Below are 22,473 nucleotides of genomic sequence, written 5' to 3' on the forward strand. Positions count from 1 at the left end.
AAGATCTTTGAGTAAAATAAAGGCTCAAACAAGGTAGGGTGACAAACAGGCATGACTGTCCCGTTTAGGTTCGCCCCGCAAAAGCCCACAAGAAAACGGGACGGGGCGGTCATAGTTGAAGGTGCAGACCTAAAACCTTGGCCCTCACGACAAAAAGTGAGGGCGGAGCGGCTAAGTCCACGGGCACTGTATTTTTTAAGTCTAAAAATATAAAATTTATGTTAATGCATGTGCCCGCATAAAAAACGGGGTGGGACGGGACGGTCACACTAGAGGGTGAGAGCCTAAAACCTTGGTCCTCCCCACACAAAAGTGCGAACAAAACGGGCATTGCCCAACGGGCCGAACCCGTTTTGCCAGCCCTTCAAGGTACTGATAGGGTTGATAGAAGACTACTGCGGAACTGAAGTTTGGAATAAAACTTTGAATCTAGCAAGGAATTTGGGACAAGATCAAGTGAAGATCTTGTGAATTCAACTATTTTGAGTGTTATGCTATTTTGAGTGAATTTGACTATTTTGAGTGATCATGTGTTAGCTTAAGCAGTTTGGCTTGAAGTGTTAAGTGTTGTTTTACTTGTCCATTGTAATAAAAACTCTTATATTTTAATTTGCAAAATAGTGGAAGACCTAATGAATTTTCCGTGGTTCACCATTAAAGACTGAACTAAGCATAAAGCGAGGACGAATGTGTTGAACGAATATAAACATGGTGTACAAATCTCTCTCTCTCTCTCTCTCTCTCTCATATACTTTATGACAATTGTAATTGTATAAATTGTTAATGTTAGATTGTCTATTCGATTAATCAAAGTTCAATTTGAACCTTTTGTATAAATTTGATTATATTAATTGATGTATTGCTTGTTTAAGCAACTTCATATTTCTCAGTTGTAATTTCTAATAAACTGTGCAAATCATGAAATCCGATCAAATATATCTTTTATAATATATGCTATCTTTCACTTCGTTCATAATGTACACTTCTATTTGTAAAACTCTGATTTTCAAAGAAAATGTTTTGGAGAATTATTTTAGGGAAAATATTTATTCAACCCTCCCTTTTCTAAACCATTTGACACCTATATTCTTCTCTAACTTAGTCATGAAGTAGAGCTCATATGAAATGAACTAATTTTTTGATGTGGTGTATAAGACTTTGGTGCGGTGGAGTGGGAGTGGACCTGCAAAACACTCAAATGCAAGTCAATGCATTAGTGAAAAATAATTTTAAAGTAAGAATGAATTGAATATCTGATATGACGCGAAGTAATCTTTATATGTGAGCGAGTATTCTAGTATTTGCCATACATTTATCAATATAATTGATTCAAATTCCTTTAAAAATATATAATAAATTTCACATTTAAATTTAATATGATAAAATTATCCCATGAATATTTTGAACTATATTTAAATTAAAATAAAAAATTTAAAAAATTAATAAAGAAAGAAAACATGTATAAAATGAGTTTTCTCTTTTTTTCATTTTAAAGATATTTTAAAAAAATCTATCTTATTTATTTTTCATTGCTTTTAAAATATATTTCCTTCAAAAACATGTTTTTAAAATTAATTTATAAAAATAAATTTAAAAAACCAAAAAAAAAAAAAACTTAAAAAAATATCTTTAGTTTTGGATTCGACTTTGAGTTTGAAGAAGCCCACCACTCCCGAAAGACATTCCCCGCTATTTTGAAAGCATTGCAAGAAGTTGCACTGATTTCAACTTCCAGTAAACGCACACGAACTTTGCAATCGTTGGAAGCAAAGCCCCAACAATAACACAGTAAGAAACTCTTCCACCCTTTTCTCTTCTTACTTTTTCTGTAATCTTTCATATTTTCCTTTGCATTTTCGGTAGCGTGTGCGTGCGAGGATACAATTTTGTAACTAAGCTTTTCTCATAACTATCAATGTTGTCAAAATAGCGATCATAGTGGTACCATAGGTAGTTGAATTTGAATTATATTCTATTGTTTTGCCATACAATGCAATTTCTTATCGAGTAGATGCTATAGTGGTAGGCGCTATAGCAATTTAGGGCAGTGGAATTTTAATTAATGGTTATTTTCCTTAAAATTGGCAACACTGATTGCATACTGCATACAAATCTGGCTTCTGTTATGTGATGAGTTCTTTTTTGTTCGCCACGCCGATTTTCAGATTCCTTTGTTTATTTATTGTGAGCAAGCTCTTCTTGGAAGCCTAGAGCTGTATACTGTTGAAGTTATTGGTGCGTTCAAATTGTAGTTATTTGTTTGTGTATAAATCATATCTTTTGTTTGGAATTTTATTTTTGATTTAATTGTTTGATGAGCTTTGCCGACTGATATATTTATCCCCAACTTGAATCTTAGGTAACATGTCTGAGAATCCAGTGCAGGCCTTATTTTATAACTTTGAGAAAGTCGCAAGTTTTGTTCAACATCATGTATCTAATTTTATAGGCCATCATATCCAGTCATCAGGAACCGGCTCTGTCAATGCCTCTATCAAAGCTCCGGTTGTGAAAACTACATCTTCTGGACAACCCCGTGGTCCTGTTGTCAAGGTATCCATCATCAATGGCTTGCAATCTTAGTTTTTCAAGACTTTTATCATGAATCTAGTGGTAGTGATAATGGTTTTGTCATTTGTTCTTTGGGCTTATGAACTATAATATGCTGTTATTATTATCATCACTAGTTAGTATCCCATGGATTAAATAGTATTTTTAAAACAAATATGTTACTTGAACATCAACTTGGGATGCTTAACTTTGACAGCAATTTAATTGGCTGATGTCGTTCTTACCTATGGTTAATGAAGTATTAATAGATACTTCAGATGTTGCAATTCATTATCATCTACTGAATTTCATTAATCATGAATTTGATGAAATTAAGAAAGAGAAAGACATATTTTGATTTATATGGTTATATAAAGTGCTGAAAGTAATAACAAAAATTCTAGGATTGACTTAATTTAAGGAATAGTATTCAAGAAAAATAAATAACATTTAAAAAAAAAAATCAAAGCCTTCATGTAGGAGGGAGTTAAATGGAAGATTGAAAGAGAGTAGATCAAGAATTAGGATTGGAATTTAGCATGTAGGGGTTAATATGTTGATTGTGTGTTCGATTGATCTCATTGTAACCTTTTCAGTAATCAGGCAGGGCAACATTTCAAACAGTAGCATACACAATAAACATGGCTTTGGGGGAATATTCACTAGTTTATTTTGCTAAGATGCAGTTCTTGCAATGCTTTCCTGAATATATAACCCTAAAATGTTTCTATTGCTAGTGAATAATAATTTTTCATTTTTATTGGGAGGGTTGGAGGTGAAGCAGAACTTTGTACTCATTGATTATCATTTTTTGGCAGTTATATAGGAAGTTCTAATCCATTTACCTCAGTCCACATGAAGTTTCATGCATTTTACTATATTTACTATTGTAATTGTAATATATATCAGCATAGTGATTATATGTTCTCCTTTTAGAGGGTATTTATTGAGTCAAGTAATTTATTAATCAATGCAGTATATATTTATACAGATGGATTTATTTTGATTAATTTATTTTTCATCATTTAATTTTTATAGGGTAAATCGTCTACCCCTGTGACTAAAGAAGAGCTTGGAAGGGCTACATGGACTTTTCTTCACACTCTTGCTGCTCAGGTTTTGTGACTTCTGTCATTGCAACTGTCCTGATAGTGATTCTATGGGTTCCCCCATTCTTTTCAATCACCTTATTTTTGCCATTACTTTATCTGAGAAGTAGGTGGACAGATATATTAGCGAGTAGTGACCATTTTCCCATTCTCGATGATGTTATTGCCTCTTAACTACTTTGGATGGGATTGAGATGTTCTTTCAACAAATTTAACTTTGTATTTGTGATACATTTTCATGTGGTTAATCACTATTGAATGTTTGTTGTGTAGCCATTGATCATTTAACCCCACATTAGAAAAATTGTATACGGAGCCGTTTCTCGTTATCATGGAGTTCTACCATCCTGTTACCAAGATTTTCAATATCTTCAAATTTTGTTTCCTTCATTTCCACAAGTAAGCTAATGTATTATACTAGTCTATGTTATCAATCTCTGATAGCGGCACTGCGTGACCATCTCTAGAAATGGAACGGAACGGGAGCAGGAAGCAGAACGGCCGATATTTAAGTGACGCGGATACTAATATAGTTAATATTAATAAACACATTATTATCAAAAACTAAAATACATTAATCAAAATTCAGGAAGTATTCATATTTAGAAATAAAAGTCAGAAGTCTTGAGCAAAACATATTTAGAAATGCCAATAAAATAACCTTGTTATCCTTAAAAATTTACGACTGATGCGGCCAGAGCGGCCGCTTTGACGCGACGTCGTTTTGAATCCAATCCCATTATTACGCTTGTTCCAGCCGAGTCACCCATATGTGACGGAACGGCACGGCCTGACGCGGTTTTCTTGATTTTGCTGTTCCGTGCTGAGATAATGGCTGGAACGGCTTTAGTAACAGAGATACTAGTTTTTCTTAGTTGCTGGCTCCTATGAAGCACGAATACCTCTAGAAGTAGGCGTATCTTGGTGTCCGACACTCATCGGTGTTTGACACTTGTATGACACCCGTACGACATGTGCTAGAAAAGTCAGATAAGTGTCTTAAAAATAATTTTTTTCTTTGCTTCCACACCTTGAATCGATGTCCAACACATGTATGACACTTAATACAACACATGTCAGACCAATTCAGACAAATGTTTCAAAAAGTTTGTTTTTTTATTTGCTTAAACACACCTTATACATTTTATTTGACAAATCTCATACACATCTTTAAGGGTTAAATGTGTATTAAATCAATGTTATCTACGAAGAATTAAACACTTTATTTTTAATTACCCTTTCGTGTCCCGCTGTCTGGTGTCTGTGTCGGAGGCTGCGCTTCATAGGCTGGCTCTCAACTTCCCAAAATCTTTACATGCTGTTAAGTTTTTCTACAAATTTGATTTATTATTTTATAACGCACATAATTTTCTTTTTTTAATTTTGTATCTGAGGATGTTCTGAAGGGAAAATATAGTTACGATTTATCTTGTTTATGGGGTTATAACGGGTTTGATTTTGAAGTTCTATCACACAACTGAAACAAGAAATTGAAAGATTTGGCATTTTTAAATACACAGTTCTGAACAACCTAGTTTCTATTTTCAGTATCCAGACAATCCTACAAGACAACAGAAGAAGGATGTAAAAGAACTGGTATTTTCTTTCCTTACTGTTTCCTTGTTATAAATTATAGATTTCATAGTCAGAAATTAGATAACACCAAGTTTTTATTTAGTATCATGTTGACAAGATTACAAAATATTTTTTCTTGTTTTACCTTTCCTTTAATTAAACTTTTTCATTTAGTCAAATACAAAGAGCTATAAACAATAATACAAAGAACCGACAATACCAAGGTCCTATTTAGTATTATAATTTATAGGAGAAAACCCTTTCAGTTAAATTAATGCTGTGGTATTGTCTTACGAAACTATGATACTTGTATATGATTTAACATATTGACAAGATTTAATATTATACTTATAACTAGTTTGAGATAAATTTTCAATTTTTTCCCTTGTTTTACCTGTCCTTTAATTAAACCTTTGGTTCATTCATTTAGTCAAAACATAAAGAACTGTAAGCGATAATATAAATGGTTCAAAATGCAGATAACATTGAGTCATCTTTTACACGTTTGATTGGCGGTTTCTTACAATGGATGAGTATATGAGATATAATTTACTTTGTTGAAATTTTCCTCCATATGGTAGAGTATATGCATTTTGTTATCCTTTTGGAAAATAAAATACTTGTAACAGACTGTATTTGCACCACAGGTACAGATCTTGTCTCGAATGTACCCGTGCAGTGAATGTGCAAATCACTTTAAAGAAGTTCTTAGGTATATTAATCTTTCGCTGTTTAATTGATTAGGACTTTTTGTTTTGGTTTTGTTCCACTTCTTTTTATCCAAATAAATTTTCATTCTTGTTCCGACTGTCAGACTATCACTTTTTGTCAATTTTATTTTAGTAAGAATGAACAATAAATGAATGATATCCTTGATGCAGTGGTAAGTTTTTCTAATTATAAATTGAAAATAATTCTTCCTTTTTTTGTCATGGGTTTGGTATATGTTCCCCATATTTTGTATTCTTTTTCTATTTTTTAATGTAAAGTTTTTGTGTACCACACATAATTGATAGGATCTAGCATACAGACATATATATAATTTCTTTCTACGTCAATATCTTTGCATGCCATTTCTTTTTCTTAGAAAACAGCAATGATTGAAGTTGCTTTTGTGTGACTAGAATGTCACAGATTTAAGTTGTTAAATAAATCTCTTGCAAATGCAAGATAAGGTTGCCTACAATAGACCCACAGTGGGTCTGACCCTTCCCTGGACATTGTCTTGACATGAGTTTTGTAGCATTGCTTATGATCAGTTGGATCAACTTTGTAAACTAGTGGTGGATATTATTGAATATTCCTGAAATTTGACCAATTTACAGCAGTTACTCGTGGGTGTTAACAAGTGTGATTCTGATTTATCTTTTCGATATCAGTTTACTTCTCAATAACGATTTTAGATTTCTTGTCTGTGCTTCAAAAGAATAAAACTGAGTAGTCAAACAAGGTATATTTGGAACAATACAAGTCATGTAGATGCATGGGAGCATTTCCAATTAGCATCTGCAAATCCATGCCTCCTTATTTACAACTGAATTGACCAACATTACTTTGTTCATCTGAATTCTATTCACAAAAATTAAGGAAACTGCTATGTTTCATCAGTATTGTTTGAGTTACTTTAACTTCAACCTATTTTCTTAGTAGGTTGTGACCTTAATTGTCTTTGCACTCCAGTATAGTAGCTCTTAGGATCTTTGATATAGTAGCATGATTCAGAGACACATGCTGCAGTTTTCTCGTCTTGCACTACATTGTTACACTTACAATAGTACCCTGTCCGGTCCTATTTAAAAGAAAAAACTTACTTTTTATATTCATTGAGTATACAATGTACTCTCAATGAATATAAAAAGTAAATTTTTTCTTATAAAGAACCAGAAGAAATAACCAAATCTATTTTCACTAGGTGGGGTTTGCTTGTTTAACTGCTATGTTAGTTATCTAAAATTTCTAACATACACGACCTCTTACTTGATTGCTCCTTGATATGTTTGGCAGATCGAATCCTGTACAGTCTGGGTCACATGCTGAATTTTCTCAATGGCTATGTCATGTGCATAATGTTGTCAATAGAAGGTAAGTATAATTACTGTTATCTTTTGACATATATCTCAAACTTTTTTTGTTCTCGGATTTTGTCGGCCACATTTAGTATGATAATAGGCAAGCCCTGTTAAAACTTGTGGTATGATTTTCTCTAATATAGACAAATACCCTTTTCGAAAGGTGAAATCTTTGACAAATGTTCCAATTTTTATTCCATGAAAAGTTTCCTAGTGACAACAGTCTGCTACCGGTTAAGACGTCCTTGTTATGTTTATGCCTAAGAAAAATGCTCCTGACCCTTTTAAATATTTATGAATTAAAAATGATAGGTTTGGTTAAACTTTAATTTCCATTTTCTGTTGCACTTTATAGAAGAGTTAAAAGATAAAATCATGCATGGGTTTCCATTATCCACCTAACCCACTTTCCAAATGGGTATCCACTCTTCACCTGACAACAAATGTGATTTGGATAGAATTAATTTTAAAAAATTGATTTGGTTACAATTGTGTTTAAAGTGAAGTGATTTGCAGTTTGATGAATTTACTCCGAAACACAAGTTTGATAAAACATTAGTGTTAATTTTTCAATCCATATCAAAAGATAATTTTGATCACTTCTAGGAAAACTGAGATTTGGAGGCATAATCAAATTTTCCGAGAAACTGAACATCTTTGTTTTGATTAAAATCATGCTGGAAGAAGGAAAAATCAATTATAGTACATACAATTCGTGTTAAAACCACACACTTAAATGGGATTATTAGTTTTGATATCCTATTCTAGCCTCTACGACAAAGTGGTCTGGATCAATCTGGACTCTGATCCTTGGAATCTCATTATCGTAAATGATGGCTCTTACATATTGTAAAATGAACTTGTGTTACCCTCACAATCATGCATTAAACACAACCGACTCTTACACGAGGGAGTGCATAAAATATCTTGTATCATACACCAAACACACTTCTAATTTGAAGTGTTTGGTCCTACATATGTTGTTGATTCTTGTACACACTTGAGTAGCTGGCTTACAGATTTAGCTATCAAACTAGTGTAGTATATTGTTTTGAAACTCTGTTCCTATGACACTGAATATTTTTTGACAGCATCGGCAAACCAGTATTTCCCTGTGAACGAGTTGATGCAAGGTGGGGAAAACTCGAGTGTGAGCAGAAAGCTTGCGAGATTATTGGAAGTACATCAATTTTTAACTAAATAATAGAAGCTCTTTTTAGGGAAATAATTATACCACACAAGCTATGCATTGAATTAGAACTGTTTAATACATCTTTTTTTATAGGACAAGATTGGTGTTATCTCGTGACATTGTACTAGAGTATGCCATTAAATCATGTTACTTTATTGTATCGAACAAAACAAACTTTGTTTAGTCTATAAAATTTAAAATATATTAATTTTACTTTCTATAAATTTTGTTGTTTTTTTCAATTCTTGATCTAATTAAAAAGTATTTTTTGATATTTTCGTCGAAGATTGTAAGTAGAGCTGTCAAAATGGGTTCTGTCTATCGGGCCGGCCCATAAGCCCAACAATTTAGCGCGGCTGGGGCCGCAAAATTCCTTAAAAATCATGACCCTGTCTTTTTCAGTCAGTCCATCGGACCAATGTTTTTCATGGGCTGGTCCGGACAGGGCCAAGCGGGCTTCAGACTGGCCCATTAAAAAAATATTTTGGTAAATTTTAGGGAAAAAAGATTGAGATAAGATATAATTGCATAAATGTGTTTTCAAGTGATAAAAAAAAGTTAAAGAGGATGAAGATATATTTTCAAGATAATGTGATCAAGGAAATGATTAAGTTACTTTGTAGTTTTACATGGTGTGTATATATATATATATATATATATATATATATATATATATATATATATATATATATATATATATATATATATATATATATATATATATATATATATATATATATATATATATAGGGAGCATATCAAGTGAGAACATTTTTAAATGAGAGGATGAGAGGAATAAATATCAATAGGGACGGACCTCCTCATATATATATATATATATATATATATATATATATATATATATATTGATCGTACCTGATCAGAAGGATCGTCGCAGGCTGCTCGGACTGGATCTTCTAGGAAGGAGGAGGAGGGGGGTGTACCTGCAAGGTACTCCAATGCCAAAGTAAGATGACGAGCAAAGGAGCGCAAGTACTAGCTAAGAGTGAGTAAGAATTGAATACCTGACCCTCTAGTTAAAGAGGGTATATATAGCCCCCAGCGCTGGGCCATGATCTCGCTATTGGGTTGGATTCCCAAGCCCAACTAGGAGACTGCCAGGTTTCCTGAGCGGAAATATCGGAGGTGCGTGTATGCCCTCTGTCCTGGTTAACCGCTCCGAAGTCCAAGGGAAGACGCGGTCTTTTAGGAGCCACGTGGGATCCGAGTTATTCGGAGGGTTGGATATGAAGGAGCCCTGCGCGGAGCAGGGTCCTCGGCAAGGATGATGCCCGGGGGAGAATGAAGGCCGAGCACGGTGTTGGTGCCGAGCAAGGCGTGTCGGAAGGCCATGAGCTATACATGGGCCTCTGAGGCTTATTGGGCCGAAAGCGGTGTTGGGCCCAGCCTTGGCCCAGTCCAGAACAGGAGCCCCCCAAGTCGGAGTTTTCTGGTTAAGAAACTGTGACTTTGCTTCTACGCTCGGACCCTCATTTCTCGTGGTTGCTCGGTGGATCGGTCCTCGTTACATATACGCGCTCGGAGGAAAATCCAGTGGTGGGCGAAACGTCGCGCGTGGGAAGCACGCGCTGACGTGGCATAGGCATTGATGGCCTAGGGTCTAGGAGGCGGCGCCTGTCAGGAGAGGTGACGCTTCGCCTTCCGAGCCTTTTTCCTATAAAAGGGGGCGAATTCTCTCATAAGGGAGTTTTCCTTTCTTTATTTATCTGCTCGGCTTCGATCAAGGGTTCCTCGGAGAATAATTTCCCAGCTCGTTCGTCATATCAAGATCGTTGCTTAGCGAAGGATTCTCCCCGGTCATCTACATCATGTCTGCAAGTAAGTTCGTTTAGCCTGTCGTTGCTTTACTATTTTTCATAGAATGTGTTTCGCTTTCGAGGGCTTCGCCGTCGTCATCCTCCCCGGGTTATCTAAGCGATGCCCGGGGGTCGGCGTGGGTTAGCAGGCCGGAGTACGTTGGCGTTAAACTGCTTAAGATAAGCTTTCCGGTTGTCGTGTTATCTGTGAGTCCTCGGCTGACGAGCGTTGTTCCTCGATGGGGTTTGGCCGGGGGCTCTGCTGCTCCTGCTCTACCCTTTCGCTTGCCTTGCGGTGGAAGGGTGGATTTGATAGAATATCGAATTCACTTCTCCCTTCTGCGTGCAGGTGAATCAGATTCGAGCGCTACCTCAAGAACCGGCTCGGACACCGACTCGACGACCAGTGATTCCGACAGCTCGACGGCAACTAGTTCCGACGTCGAGATTATTGAGGAAGATGGCACTCCCTCGGCCGAAGGCGCTCACACGGGATCCCCTGGTTCGAACGCCGAGGGAGGGGTTTCCCCTATGCCGTTATTCAGTTATGAACATACCGTTGCGCCCGGTTGGATAGCCGAGGAGGCTCTGTCCGTTGTTTCTCGGTACACCGCGTCTCTGGATGGGGCGTTTACAGAAATTGAGGTCCTGGGGGAAGGAGATCCGCCCAATTATCAAATTGGTTGCCCGTCTCTGGACGAACGCATATGCTCTCGGTTTGCCGGGGACGGATTTGCGATGTACGATTACGTGTTTAGGGAGCTCGGCTTCCGGTTGCCTTTCTCTGATTTTCAGGTTTCAGTCATGGCGTTTCTATCTCTGGCGCCGTCCCAAATTCATCCGAATGCCTTTGCTTTTATGCGGGCATTCGAGATTGTTTGTGAATATTTGGGTATAGGCGCAACGTCTGCGTTGTTCGGAAGGTGTTTTCGTGTTCAACGGCAGGCGTCAAACGGGCGGTACAGCTGGGTTTCGTTCAGGAACGCCGAGCGTAAACTCTTCGGAATGTATACTGATTCCGTGAAGGGTTTTAAGGATCGCTACTTCGTTGTCCGCCCCCTAAGTCCAACGGCCTATTCTTCGGTGTCGGATATGGTGGCCGAGCGGGATGCCGAGGGGGAGATAGTAAGGGATGAACATGGGCAGGAAGTAAAGGAGTTCTGCACGACGTTTCCGTTTTTCTGGTGGAAGGGTCATTTTGCGTCTCCTCCGAAATACTACGCTTGGGAGGACGATGATTTGGATGATCAGGACCGGGAGTCATACTCGGTCCTCTGCAAATACGTAGATAGCTTTACCCTGTCTCGTTGGGTGACGAGGAATGGAGATCCCATACTGAATGAGGACGGGGTGCCGATCACGGAGCAGCGGCCTATTAATACCAAGGCTTTGCTAACTTGTCGGACTCCCGAGGAGACCTGGGCGTTGTTAGGTTGTGTCCATTCCCCTTGCTTTGTGATCTCTGTCCGGTATTTTGCTAACTCGTTTATTTTTTCTTTGCAGAGGCTATGCCGGAGAAGGAGGACAATATCCTGAAACAGGCATTGGATGCGAGGAAGAATCAGAAGAAGAAGAACCAGGGTACCGGAGCTGGAGAGAACTCAGGCTCGGCAGGCTCCCCTCACAAGATTCATGTCGACGAGAGGTTACCCAAGAGACCTCGTGCTTCCGAGGGGGGACGTCCAGATCAGTCGAACCTAGGTCCCGGGCGCGCCTTCGTATTGCCTTCTTGCTACAAGGATGGAGGCTATTTTGAGAAGTTCCCCTTGGCTACCTCACCGGATGAAGCTCGTCGGATCAGTGATATGGATCCCCCGTCCCTTCAGAAACAGTTGGCGTGCGACAGTTGTAACGCCCGGAAATTTATTTATTCGCTTAATTTAGACGTTTGTGATGTTTATTGAATTTTTGCGTTTTGAAGCGATTTAGTCGGTATTAGTTCGGGATAGCGGATCGACATTTAATCTAAAATTTTAATATTTTTAGTATTAGAAATATTAATAAGCTAATATGTAGCGTTTTGAGAATTTTCTGAGTAGTTGTGATTAGACCGTAAATATGAGTTATTGAATATTAACTGATATATTAAATAATTAGATATTATTTTTTTTTTTATGGAATAATAGTGGAATAGTGTTAGAAATAGTATTTTAATTTATTTTATGTTTATGAGTTTATTAGGCCTATTTTTGATTTAGTAAAGAATAGAGAAAGGGGGTGTTAATTACTAAGCCCAATATTTTGATAAAATTAGGTTTTTAGTGTTAGTAAGAGGAAGAGGAGTGGAGAGAAAACCAGAAAAATAGAAGGCATTTGGAGGAGGCTAGGTCTTGAAGAGGAGAGGAAACTTAGAGAAATCTCAATCCAAGTGCTAGGGTTGTAGAGTTTTCTTCAATCCAAACAAGGTAAGGGTGGGGTTTTTCTTTATATAATGGGTCTTATGAGAAATTGTGTGTTAGAGATTGGGGACTTGGGTTTTGTTCTATGATGTTAAATTTGTTGTGTGTGTTCTGATAATATCATGTTGCCATATGAGAGAGTGGGTATTCCATTTTCCTTTCCTCCTTCCTATTACCATGCGTGTGCGTCTGGGTAGTAGGCTAGAGTTTTGTGTTCTTTTTCTTTTTACTGGTAGTGGTGTTGTATTATATATATACATATATTTGTTTAGTGGAATTAAGCTAATAAGCTACTAAATAGAATTAATAGAGAGGTTGTATTATATTAGCTTAATTGAAAGTAGTAGTATACTAGGTGTATAGATTAATATATTAATAGGTATTAGTTGAATAGCAATTTTAGCATGAAATAGAAGAAAAAGAAAATGTGACAGAAATTAGTATTTTGATGACCATAAAAAAAGAAGAGAAATTTAGTAGCATGAATTGATTATATCAGTAGGCCAATTTAATTTTTGGTTAACAGAATAGTATTAATTTATATGTTTCAAATAGCCTTTACAGTAGGATAGGATTAATAAAATACAAAACAGTCCCGTTTGATCGAAATAGCCGAATTAAGCGGTATATTTAGTTCTTCGGAATTTGATAAAAATTGACGTGGTAGTTAAGTTTAATTAGTACATTAACATGGTGGTGTTCTTTTGTCGAAATTGTAATATTAATCGGTCGATTAATGTAATAGTTGAATTAAATATTTTTTTAGCCTATTTAATTAGAATGAATTGAACTTAGATTAACTATTCGTTTTATCGGTAAATTACGGTATCTTGAGGATTTGACCGTAATTATGAATTGTTGTGAATATCTTTGTGATTATTTTTCTAATGATATCGTCCGTCGATTTGATGAATTGTCGGAATTGTTTCATTGTTGTATGAAGTTGTTGTATTATGTGTGAAGTGTATTACCTTTAATAATCGGTAATAATTGTGTTATGGGTGTGTGCCTTGTGACGAATATTTTTGTGAAGTAAATGACGATGATGGTGTTGTGTGATGTCCGGTTCATCGAGTCGCATGCATTTTCATATTTATTGTGACGGCCTGGATTGGCAAATTAGTGACGAAGGCTTATGCCTTGTGCCTCTGAATTGGGCAATTGGTGACGGGGGCTGAAGCTCCGATTGGTACCACATGCATATACATGAGTCATGTCCCATATATTTCTATGTGATTCATAGCGTGACGTTTGTGACTTTGTCGTGATTTGTATTTTTGTGACTTATTAAATGATGAGATTATGTGAAGATGTGACTTTGTGACTTAATGATAGAATGACTATATTAATACTTGTGAACGCGATTAACCGAATATGTCTAATTTCTAATATATAATTCATCATGCGCTCGATTATATGAATTGATATCTCACCCTTTCTTTGTTTCGCCGTTGCCTTTATATTGGTAACGTGCAGGTGATTCGCATTGAGAGGAGGTTAGCCGAGTTGGTCTTGAGTCGTTGTCGCTCTGATACGTAGCACTCGGGGGGACGAACGCGTCAATTTACTTGCTATTGATTTATTATGTTTTGGCAAATACTTGAGTTGTTTATTTGAGATTGCCACTTTAATTGCGTTAATTGTTGAATTAAGATGCTATGAAATCTTTGAACTAATTGTTGAGTTTCCGTTGCACTTCTATGGAAGTTGTTTCATGTTAAAGACTATCATTCGATGTTGTCGGTTCTCCCATTTTTTTTTATGAATGCTATGTATCCGCTTTATGCGACGAGGTGATTTGTCTTGGAGAATGAATATGTGATACCTCAATTGCTTATTTTGTGATTTTTTTTATACTCTGATTTTATTTAAATTTCGTGGGTAGAATTGGGGTGTTACATTAGTGGTATCAGAGCAGGTCGGTCTTGTCCGGCCAAATGTCGAGTCGTAGTATAGACTAACAATTGTGTATTGTTGTTTGTGCTGATTGTTTTTGTGTTGTAGTGACGCTATGGCTGGGAGGAATGATGCTGCGATTGCTGCTGCTTTGGAAGCGATGGCTCAGGCTATGCAGAACCAACCGAATGCTGACGAGAGTGCTGGATCTCGTAGTTTGGCGACTTTCCAGAGGGAGAATCCGCCGGTGTTCAAGGGTACGCATGACCCCGATGGTGCTCTTGATTGGTTGAAGGAGATCGAGCGAATTTTCCGTGTTATGGATTGCACTCCTACACAGAAGGTTAGATATGGCACTCATATGTTGGCTAAGGAAGCGGATGATTGGTGGCTAGAGACCCGTAGGAGGTTGGAGGCTCATGGTGAGGAGATTACTTGGATTGCGTTTCGCATGGAGTTCTTAAGGAAATACTTTCCTGAGGATGTCCGTGGTAAGAAGGAGATTGAATTCCTTGAGCTGAAACAAGGGAACAAGTCTGTTGTGGAGTATGCTGCTAAGTTTGGTGAGCTGGCTAAGTTTTACCAATACTATGATGGTCCGAATGGTGAGTTTTCCAAGTGTATCAAGTTTGAGAATGGGTTGCGTCCAGAAATCAAGAAAGCTGTCAGTTACCAGAAGATCCGTATTTTTGTTGATTTGGTTGATAGTTGTCGGATTTATGAGGAGGACAACAACGCTCATTATCGTGTTATTAATGAGAAGAGGGGCAAGAATCAACAAAGCCGTGAGAAACCATATGATGCTGGTAAAGGGAAGCAAAGAGTTGCTCATGGTCATAAGACTGGTGGGGGAGATGCTCCTGCTAGGGTTGTATGCTTCAAGTGTGGTCGACCTGGTCATAAGAGCGATGTTTGTACTGCTGATGTGAAGAGGTGTTACCGTTGTGGTAAGACAGGACATATGTCATCTGCTTGTAAGCATAAGGATGTTGTTTGCTTTAACTGTGGTGCGGAGGGACATATTGATAGCCAGTGTCAGAAGCCAAAGAAGACAGTTGTAGGTGGTAAAGTATTCGCTTTGTCAGGAACTCAGACATCTAGTGAGGATGGCCTTGTTAGAGGTACTTGTTTCATTAATAGCATTCCTTTAATTACTATTATTGATACCGGTGCCACTCATTGTTTTATTGCTGCTGATTGTGTAAAAAGATTGGGTCTTACCTTGTCTGCTATGAATGGAGAAATGGTTGTCGAACTCCCCGCTAAGGGAACGGTGACTACTTCTCTAATGTGTTTGAATTGTCCTCTGTCAATCTTTGATAGGGACTTTGTTGTTGACTTTGTGTGTTTACCGCTTGTTGGTTTGGATGTGGTTTTGGGTATGAATTGGTTGAAACACAACTACGTTCATATCAATTGTTATAACAACACGGTGAGATTTTCTTCTCTTGAAGAAGAAGGAGTTGGTTTGTTGACTGGTAAGCAATTGAAGCAACTGATGCAAGACGAAGCGCAAATGTTCTCATTGATGGCGTCCTTGTCTTTTGAGAATCAAGTTCGAATTGATGAGTTAAAGGTGGTGAGAGAATTTTCTGAAGTGTTTCCTGATGACATCCCTGATGTACCTCCAGAAAGAGAAGTTGAGTTTTCGATTGATCTTGTACCTGGTACCAGACCCGTTTCTATGGCACCGTACAGAATGTCTGCATCAGAGTTGTCTGAATTGAAGAAGCAATTAGAAGAATTGCTTGAGAAGAAGTTTGTAAGACCAAGTGTATCGCCGTGGGGAGCACCCGTATTGCTTGTAAAGAAGAAAGATGGAAGTATGAGACTTTGTGTTGATTATCGGCAGTTGAATAAAGTGACGATAAAGAACAAGTATCCACTTCCAAGAATCGATGACTTGATGGATCAGTTAGTGGGTGCTAGTGTGTTTTCTAAGATTGATTTGAGGTCCGGATATCACCAGATTAGAGTAAAAGAAGATGACATTCAGAAGACCGCGTTCAGGACTCGGTATGGACACTACGAGTATTCGGTGATGCCCTTTGGTGTCACTAATGCACCAGGAGTATTCATGGAGTACATGAACCGTATTTTTCATACTTACTTAGATCGGTTTGTGGTGGTATTCATTGATGACATTCTTATCTACTCTAAATCTGAAGAAGAGCATGAAGAGCATCTGAGAATTGTGTTGCAAGTTCTGAAAGAGAAACAACTGTATGCCAAGTTGTCTAAGTGTGAATTCTGGTTGCATGAAGTTAGTTTCCTTGGTCACGTCATTTCTGGTAGTGGCATTGCCGTGGATCCTTCTAAGGTTGGTGCTGTGTTACAATGGGAGACTCCGAAGTCAGCTACTGAGATTAGAAGCTTCTTGGGTTTAGCCGGTTACTATAGACGGTTTATCGAAGGATTTTCTAAGCTGGCACTTCCGTTGACGAGATTAACTTGCAAAGGAAAGGCGTTTGTATGGGATGTTCAATGTGAAGAGAGTTTCAATGAGTTGAAGAAGAGATTGACGTCGGCTCCAGTTTTGACTTTGCCTAATTCAGGAGAGCCTTTTGTTGTGTACTGTGATGCTTGCTTGATGGGGTTAGGTGGTGTGCTTATGCAGAACGGTAAAGTGGTTGCTTACGCGTCTAGGCAGTTGAGGACCCATGAAAAGAATTATCCTACGCATGATCTTGAGTTGGCTGCAGTGGTCTTTGTGTTAAAGATTTGGAGACATTATCTTTATGGTTCTAGATTTGAAGTGTTTAGCGACCATAAGAGTTTGAAGTACCTGTTCGATCAAAAAGAGTTGAATATGAGGCAACGAAGGTGGCTTGAATTGTTGAAGGATTATGATTTCGGTTTGAACTATCATCCTGGAAAAGCAAATGTAGTGGCCGATGCTTTGAGCCGAAAGACTTTGCATATGTCAGCCATGATGGTTAAAGAGTTGGAGTTGATTGAGCAGTTCCGAGACTTGAGTTTGGTATGCGAAGTGACACCGCATAGTGTTATGTTGGGAATGTTGAAGATTAACAATGACTTTCTTGACAATATCAGAGAGGCTCAGAAGTTAGATGTGAAGTGGGTGGATTTGATGGTAGGAACCAATCGACTTGAGAATGGTGATTTCAAGTTAGATGCACGTGGTGTGTTGAGATTCCGAGATCGTATTTGCATTCCTGATGACGAAGAGATTAAGAAGGCGATTCTTGAAGAGAGTCATAGAAGCAAATTGAGTATTCATCCAGGAGCTACAAAGATGTATCAAGACTTGAAGGGTTTATTTTGGTGGCCTGGTATGAAACGTGATGTGGCACAGTTTGTGTATGCTTGTTTGACTTGTCAGAAGTCAAAGATCGAACATCAGAAGCCTGCAGGATTGATGCAACCGTTAGAAGTTCCAGAATGGAAATGGGATAGCATTTCGATGGACTTTGTAACGGGATTACCTAATACCTTAAGGGGATTTGACTCGATTTGGGTGATTGTTGATAGGCTTACGAAGTCGGCACACTTTATACCTATTAACATCACATTTCCAATTGTGAAGTTAGCACAGATATATGTCAGGGTGATTGTGAAGTTGCATGGTGTACCTTTATGTATTGTGTCAGATAGAGATCCAAGGTTTACTTCCGATTTCTGGAGAAGTTTGCAAGAAGCGTTGGGTTCTAAGTTGAGGTTGAGTACGGCGTATCATCCACAGACAGATGGTCAGACCGAGAGGACTATTCAGTCATTGGAGGATTTGTTGAGAGCATGTGTTCTTGAGCAGGGAGGTTCGTGGGATACTTATCTTCCGTTGATTGAATTCACTTACAATAACAGTTACCATTCTAGTATTGGGATGGCACCTTTTGAGGCGTTGTATGGCCGGAGGTGTAGGACTCCGTTATGTTGGCACGAGTCGGGTGAGAGAGTGGTACTTGGACCCGAGATGGTTAGGGAGACTACGGAGAAGGTGAAGCTTATTCGAGATAAGATGAAAGCTTCTCAAAGTAGGCAGAAAAGTTACCATGACAAGAGAAGAAAAGATTTGGAATTCCAAGCTGGTGATCATGTGTTTTTGAGGGTCACACCTGTGACTGGTGTTGGACGAGCTCTGAAATCTAAGAAGCTCACTCCTCGCTTTATTGGTCCGTATCAGATATCAGATCGAGTTGGGAAGGTTGCTTATCGTGTGGCGTTACCGCCAAATCTTGCTAATTTGCACGATGTGTTTCATGTGTCACAACTCCGGAAGTATGTTTCAGATCCGTCTCATGTGATTCAGATGGACGATGTGCAAGTGCGTGATAATCTCACAGTGGAGACGATGCCGGTGCGAATTGAGGATCGCGAAGTGAAGGTTCTAAGAGGCAAAGAGATTCCATTAGTGAAAGTTGTCTGGTTGGGAGCTGCTGGTGAAAGCCTAACCTGGGAGCTGGAGAGCAAGATGCGAGACTCCTATCCCGAGTTATTTGAATCAGGTAAATTTCTATTTTCGAGGACGAAAATATTCTAGTGGGGGAGAGTTGTAACGCCCGGAAATTTATTTATTCGCTTAATTTAGACGTTTGTGATGTTTATTGAATTTTTGCGTTTTGAAGCGATTTAGTCGGTATTAGTTCGGGATAGCGGATCGACATTTAATCTAAAATTTTAATATTTTTAGTATTAGAAATATTAATAAGCTAATATGTAGCGTTTTGAGAATTTTCTGAGTAGTTGTGATTAGACCGTAAATATGAGTTATTGAATATTAACTGATATATTAAATAATTAGATATTATTTTTTTTTTTATGGAATAATAGTGGAATAGTGTTAGAAATAGTATTTTAATTTATTTTATGTTTATGAGTTTATTAGGCCTATTTTTGATTTAGTAAAGAATAGAGAAAGGGGGTGTTAATTACTAAGCCCAATATTTTGATAAAATTAGGTTTTTAGTGTTAGTAAGAGGAAGAGGAGTGGAGAGAAAACCAGAAAAATAGAAGGCATTTGGAGGAGGCTAGGTCTTGAAGAGGAGAGGAAACTTAGAGAAATCTCAATCCAAGTGCTAGGGTTGTAGAGTTTTCTTCAATCCAAACAAGGTAAGGGTGGGGTTTTTCTTTATATAATGGGTCTTATGAGAAATTGTGTGTTAGAGATTGGGGACTTGGGTTTTGTTCTATGATGTTAAATTTGTTGTGTGTGTTCTGATAATATCATGTTGCCATATGAGAGAGTGGGTATTCCATTTTCCTTTCCTCCTTCCTATTACCATGCGTGTGCGTCTGGGTAGTAGGCTAGAGTTTTGTGTTCTTTTTCTTTTTACTGGTAGTGGTGTTGTATTATATATATACATATATTTGTTTAGTGGAATTAAGCTAATAAGCTACTAAATAGAATTAATAGAGAGGTTGTATTATATTAGCTTAATTGAAAGTAGTAGTATACTAGGTGTATAGATTAATATATTAATAGGTATTAGTTGAATAGCAATTTTAGCATGAAATAGAAGAAAAAGAAAATGTGACAGAAATTAGTATTTTGATGACCATAAAAAAAGAAGAGAAATTTAGTAGCATGAATTGATTATATCAGTAGGCCAATTTAATTTTTGGTTAACAGAATAGTATTAATTTATATGTTTCAAATAGCCTTTACAGTAGGATAGGATTAATAAAATACAAAACAGTCCCGTTTGATCGAAATAGCCGAATTAAGCGGTATATTTAGTTCTTCGGAATTTGATAAAAATTGACGTGGTAGTTAAGTTTAATTAGTACATTAACATGGTGGTGTTCTTTTGTCGAAATTGTAATATTAATCGGTCGATTAATGTAATAGTTGAATTAAATATTTTTTTAGCCTATTTAATTAGAATGAATTGAACTTAGATTAACTATTCGTTTTATCGGTAAATTACGGTATCTTGAGGATTTGACCGTAATTATGAATTGTTGTGAATATCTTTGTGATTATTTTTCTAATGATATCGTCCGTCGATTTGATGAATTGTCGGAATTGTTTCATTGTTGTATGAAGTTGTTGTATTATGTGTGAAGTGTATTACCTTTAATAATCGGTAATAATTGTGTTATGGGTGTGTGCCTTGTGACGAATATTTTTGTGAAGTAAATGACGATGATGGTGTTGTGTGATGTCCGGTTCATCGAGTCGCATGCATTTTCATATTTATTGTGACGGCCTGGATTGGCAAATTAGTGACGAAGGCTTATGCCTTGTGCCTCTGAATTGGGCAATTGGTGACGGGGGCTGAAGCTCCGATTGGTACCACATGCATATACATGAGTCATGTCCCATATATTTCTATGTGATTCATAGCGTGACGTTTGTGACTTTGTCGTGATTTGTATTTTTGTGACTTATTAAATGATGAGATTATGTGAAGATGTGACTTTGTGACTTAATGATAGAATGACTATATTAATACTTGTGAACGCGATTAACCGAATATGTCTAATTTCTAATATATAATTCATCATGCGCTCGATTATATGAATTGATATCTCACCCTTTCTTTGTTTCGCCGTTGCCTTTATATTGGTAACGTGCAGGTGATTCGCATTGAGAGGAGGTTAGCCGAGTTGGTCTTGAGTCGTTGTCGCTCTGATACGTAGCACTCGGGGGGACGAACGCGTCAATTTACTTGCTATTGATTTATTATGTTTTGGCAAATACTTGAGTTGTTTATTTGAGATTGCCACTTTAATTGCGTTAATTGTTGAATTAAGATGCTATGAAATCTTTGAACTAATTGTTGAGTTTCCGTTGCACTTCTATGGAAGTTGTTTCATGTTAAAGACTATCATTCGATGTTGTCGGTTCTCCCATTTTTTTTTATGAATGCTATGTATCCGCTTTATGCGACGAGGTGATTTGTCTTGGAGAATGAATATGTGATACCTCAATTGCTTATTTTGTGATTTTTTTTATACTCTGATTTTATTTAAATTTCGTGGGTAGAATTGGGGTGTTACAACAGTGCCGCCGTGGTGAGGGTCTTGGAGATGGCCCAAGTGTTGGCTAGTGGAGGTTCGGGCTCGACCGAGGCCCTGAAGGAGGCTGAGGCGGCTAAGAAGGTGGCCGAGGACAAGGTGAAGACCATGGAGGTCGAGCGCAAGGAGTTGAGGAAGAAGGTCGACGCGGCTCTGAAGCAGAAAGATGCGGAGGTCGCGGCTGAAAAGAAGAAGCTGGCTGACCTTCGACTCGAATGGGCTCCCTCGGCTGACGAGTCGCCGGATGTGGCAGCTCTGAAGTCTAGGGCTGAGTTTGCGGAGAAGATAGAAAGCCTGAAGATAAGCCTGGCCGACATGGCCGACGTCGGTTTCGAGCGTGCTCTTAACCAGCTGAGGCTTCTGAACCCTGGTTTGAAGGAGGATAATGTCGGGCTCTCTTCGAGGATCGTAGATGGCGTGTTGGTGCCTGAGTCCCCGGGGAGTGAAGAGTAGAAAGTGTAGTTCCGGGCCTGCGTGTCCGTTTTTCTCGGCCTGCGTGCCATTCCTTTTGTTGGGCTATGCCCGGATGATTTTTGGGGCCTGCGTGCCCGGTAATGATTGTAACCTTTGACATCGCCGGCCAAGTTGGTCGGCAATTTTAATGTCTTACAATTCTGCTTGCTTATATCTGTTTATTTTTACTTTCGGCGTTATCACTGTATGTTTGTTCTTTTCGATAACATTCCTGCCTTGCTTGTATGACGAGGTATTTCCTCTAAACTTAAAAGTATTTTGCGGTTGTTCCAGGTGACCGATGACTTATGCTCGGACATGCCGGAGAGTCACCAGTATACTTGTGATATTATTGGTTTTGTGGGCTATGCTCGACCTAGATTGATTGCCCGGGCGTGTTGAGTACGGGCCGGGTGCGCAGAGCAGGTATGC

The 22,473-nt window shown here is 38.0% G+C and overlaps 3 protein-coding genes across 4 annotated transcripts; all 3 read left to right on the forward strand.

Moving 5' to 3' along the window:
• The first annotated feature begins 1,638 nt into the window (after positions 1 to 1,638).
• Positions 1,639 to 8,690, forward strand: LOC131627198 (FAD-linked sulfhydryl oxidase ERV1-like). 2 transcript variants are annotated; one of them, XM_058898037.1, is made up of 8 exons: positions 1,639 to 1,788; positions 2,166 to 2,235; positions 2,360 to 2,553; positions 3,589 to 3,666; positions 5,208 to 5,255; positions 5,882 to 5,946; positions 7,239 to 7,316; positions 8,395 to 8,689. In XM_058898037.1, exons 3-8 carry the CDS (start codon positions 2,365 to 2,367, stop codon positions 8,501 to 8,503), a joined length of 567 nt encoding a protein of 188 aa, XP_058754020.1. In that variant the 5' UTR covers positions 1,639 to 1,788; positions 2,166 to 2,235; positions 2,360 to 2,364; the 3' UTR covers positions 8,504 to 8,689. The 2 variants fall into 2 exon arrangements, with proteins under 2 accessions (XP_058754020.1, XP_058754021.1); XM_058898038.1 differs by lacking the exon at positions 2,166 to 2,235 and having other exon boundaries at positions 8,395 to 8,690.
• A 3,924-nt stretch (positions 8,691 to 12,614) lies between these two features.
• On the forward strand, positions 12,615 to 18,284 carry LOC131627178 (uncharacterized). The gene is made up of 5 exons (XM_058898011.1): positions 12,615 to 12,717; positions 14,716 to 16,085; positions 16,776 to 17,093; positions 17,208 to 17,311; positions 18,219 to 18,284. Exons 2-5 carry the CDS (start codon positions 14,723 to 14,725, stop codon positions 18,282 to 18,284), a joined length of 1,851 nt encoding a protein of 616 aa, XP_058753994.1. The 5' UTR covers positions 12,615 to 12,717; positions 14,716 to 14,722.
• A 3,316-nt stretch (positions 18,285 to 21,600) lies between these two features.
• LOC131627179 (uncharacterized) lies at positions 21,601 to 22,041 on the forward strand. Its single transcript, XM_058898012.1, has one exon. It carries the CDS (start codon positions 21,601 to 21,603, stop codon positions 22,039 to 22,041), a length of 441 nt encoding a protein of 146 aa, XP_058753995.1.
• Positions 22,042 to 22,473: the final 432 nt, after the last annotated feature.

The sequence above is a fragment of the Vicia villosa genome, unplaced genomic scaffold (assembly GCF_029867415.1).
Source record: "Vicia villosa cultivar HV-30 ecotype Madison, WI unplaced genomic scaffold, Vvil1.0 ctg.000351F_1_1, whole genome shotgun sequence".
NCBI lineage: Eukaryota > Viridiplantae > Streptophyta > Magnoliopsida > Fabales > Fabaceae > Vicia > Vicia villosa.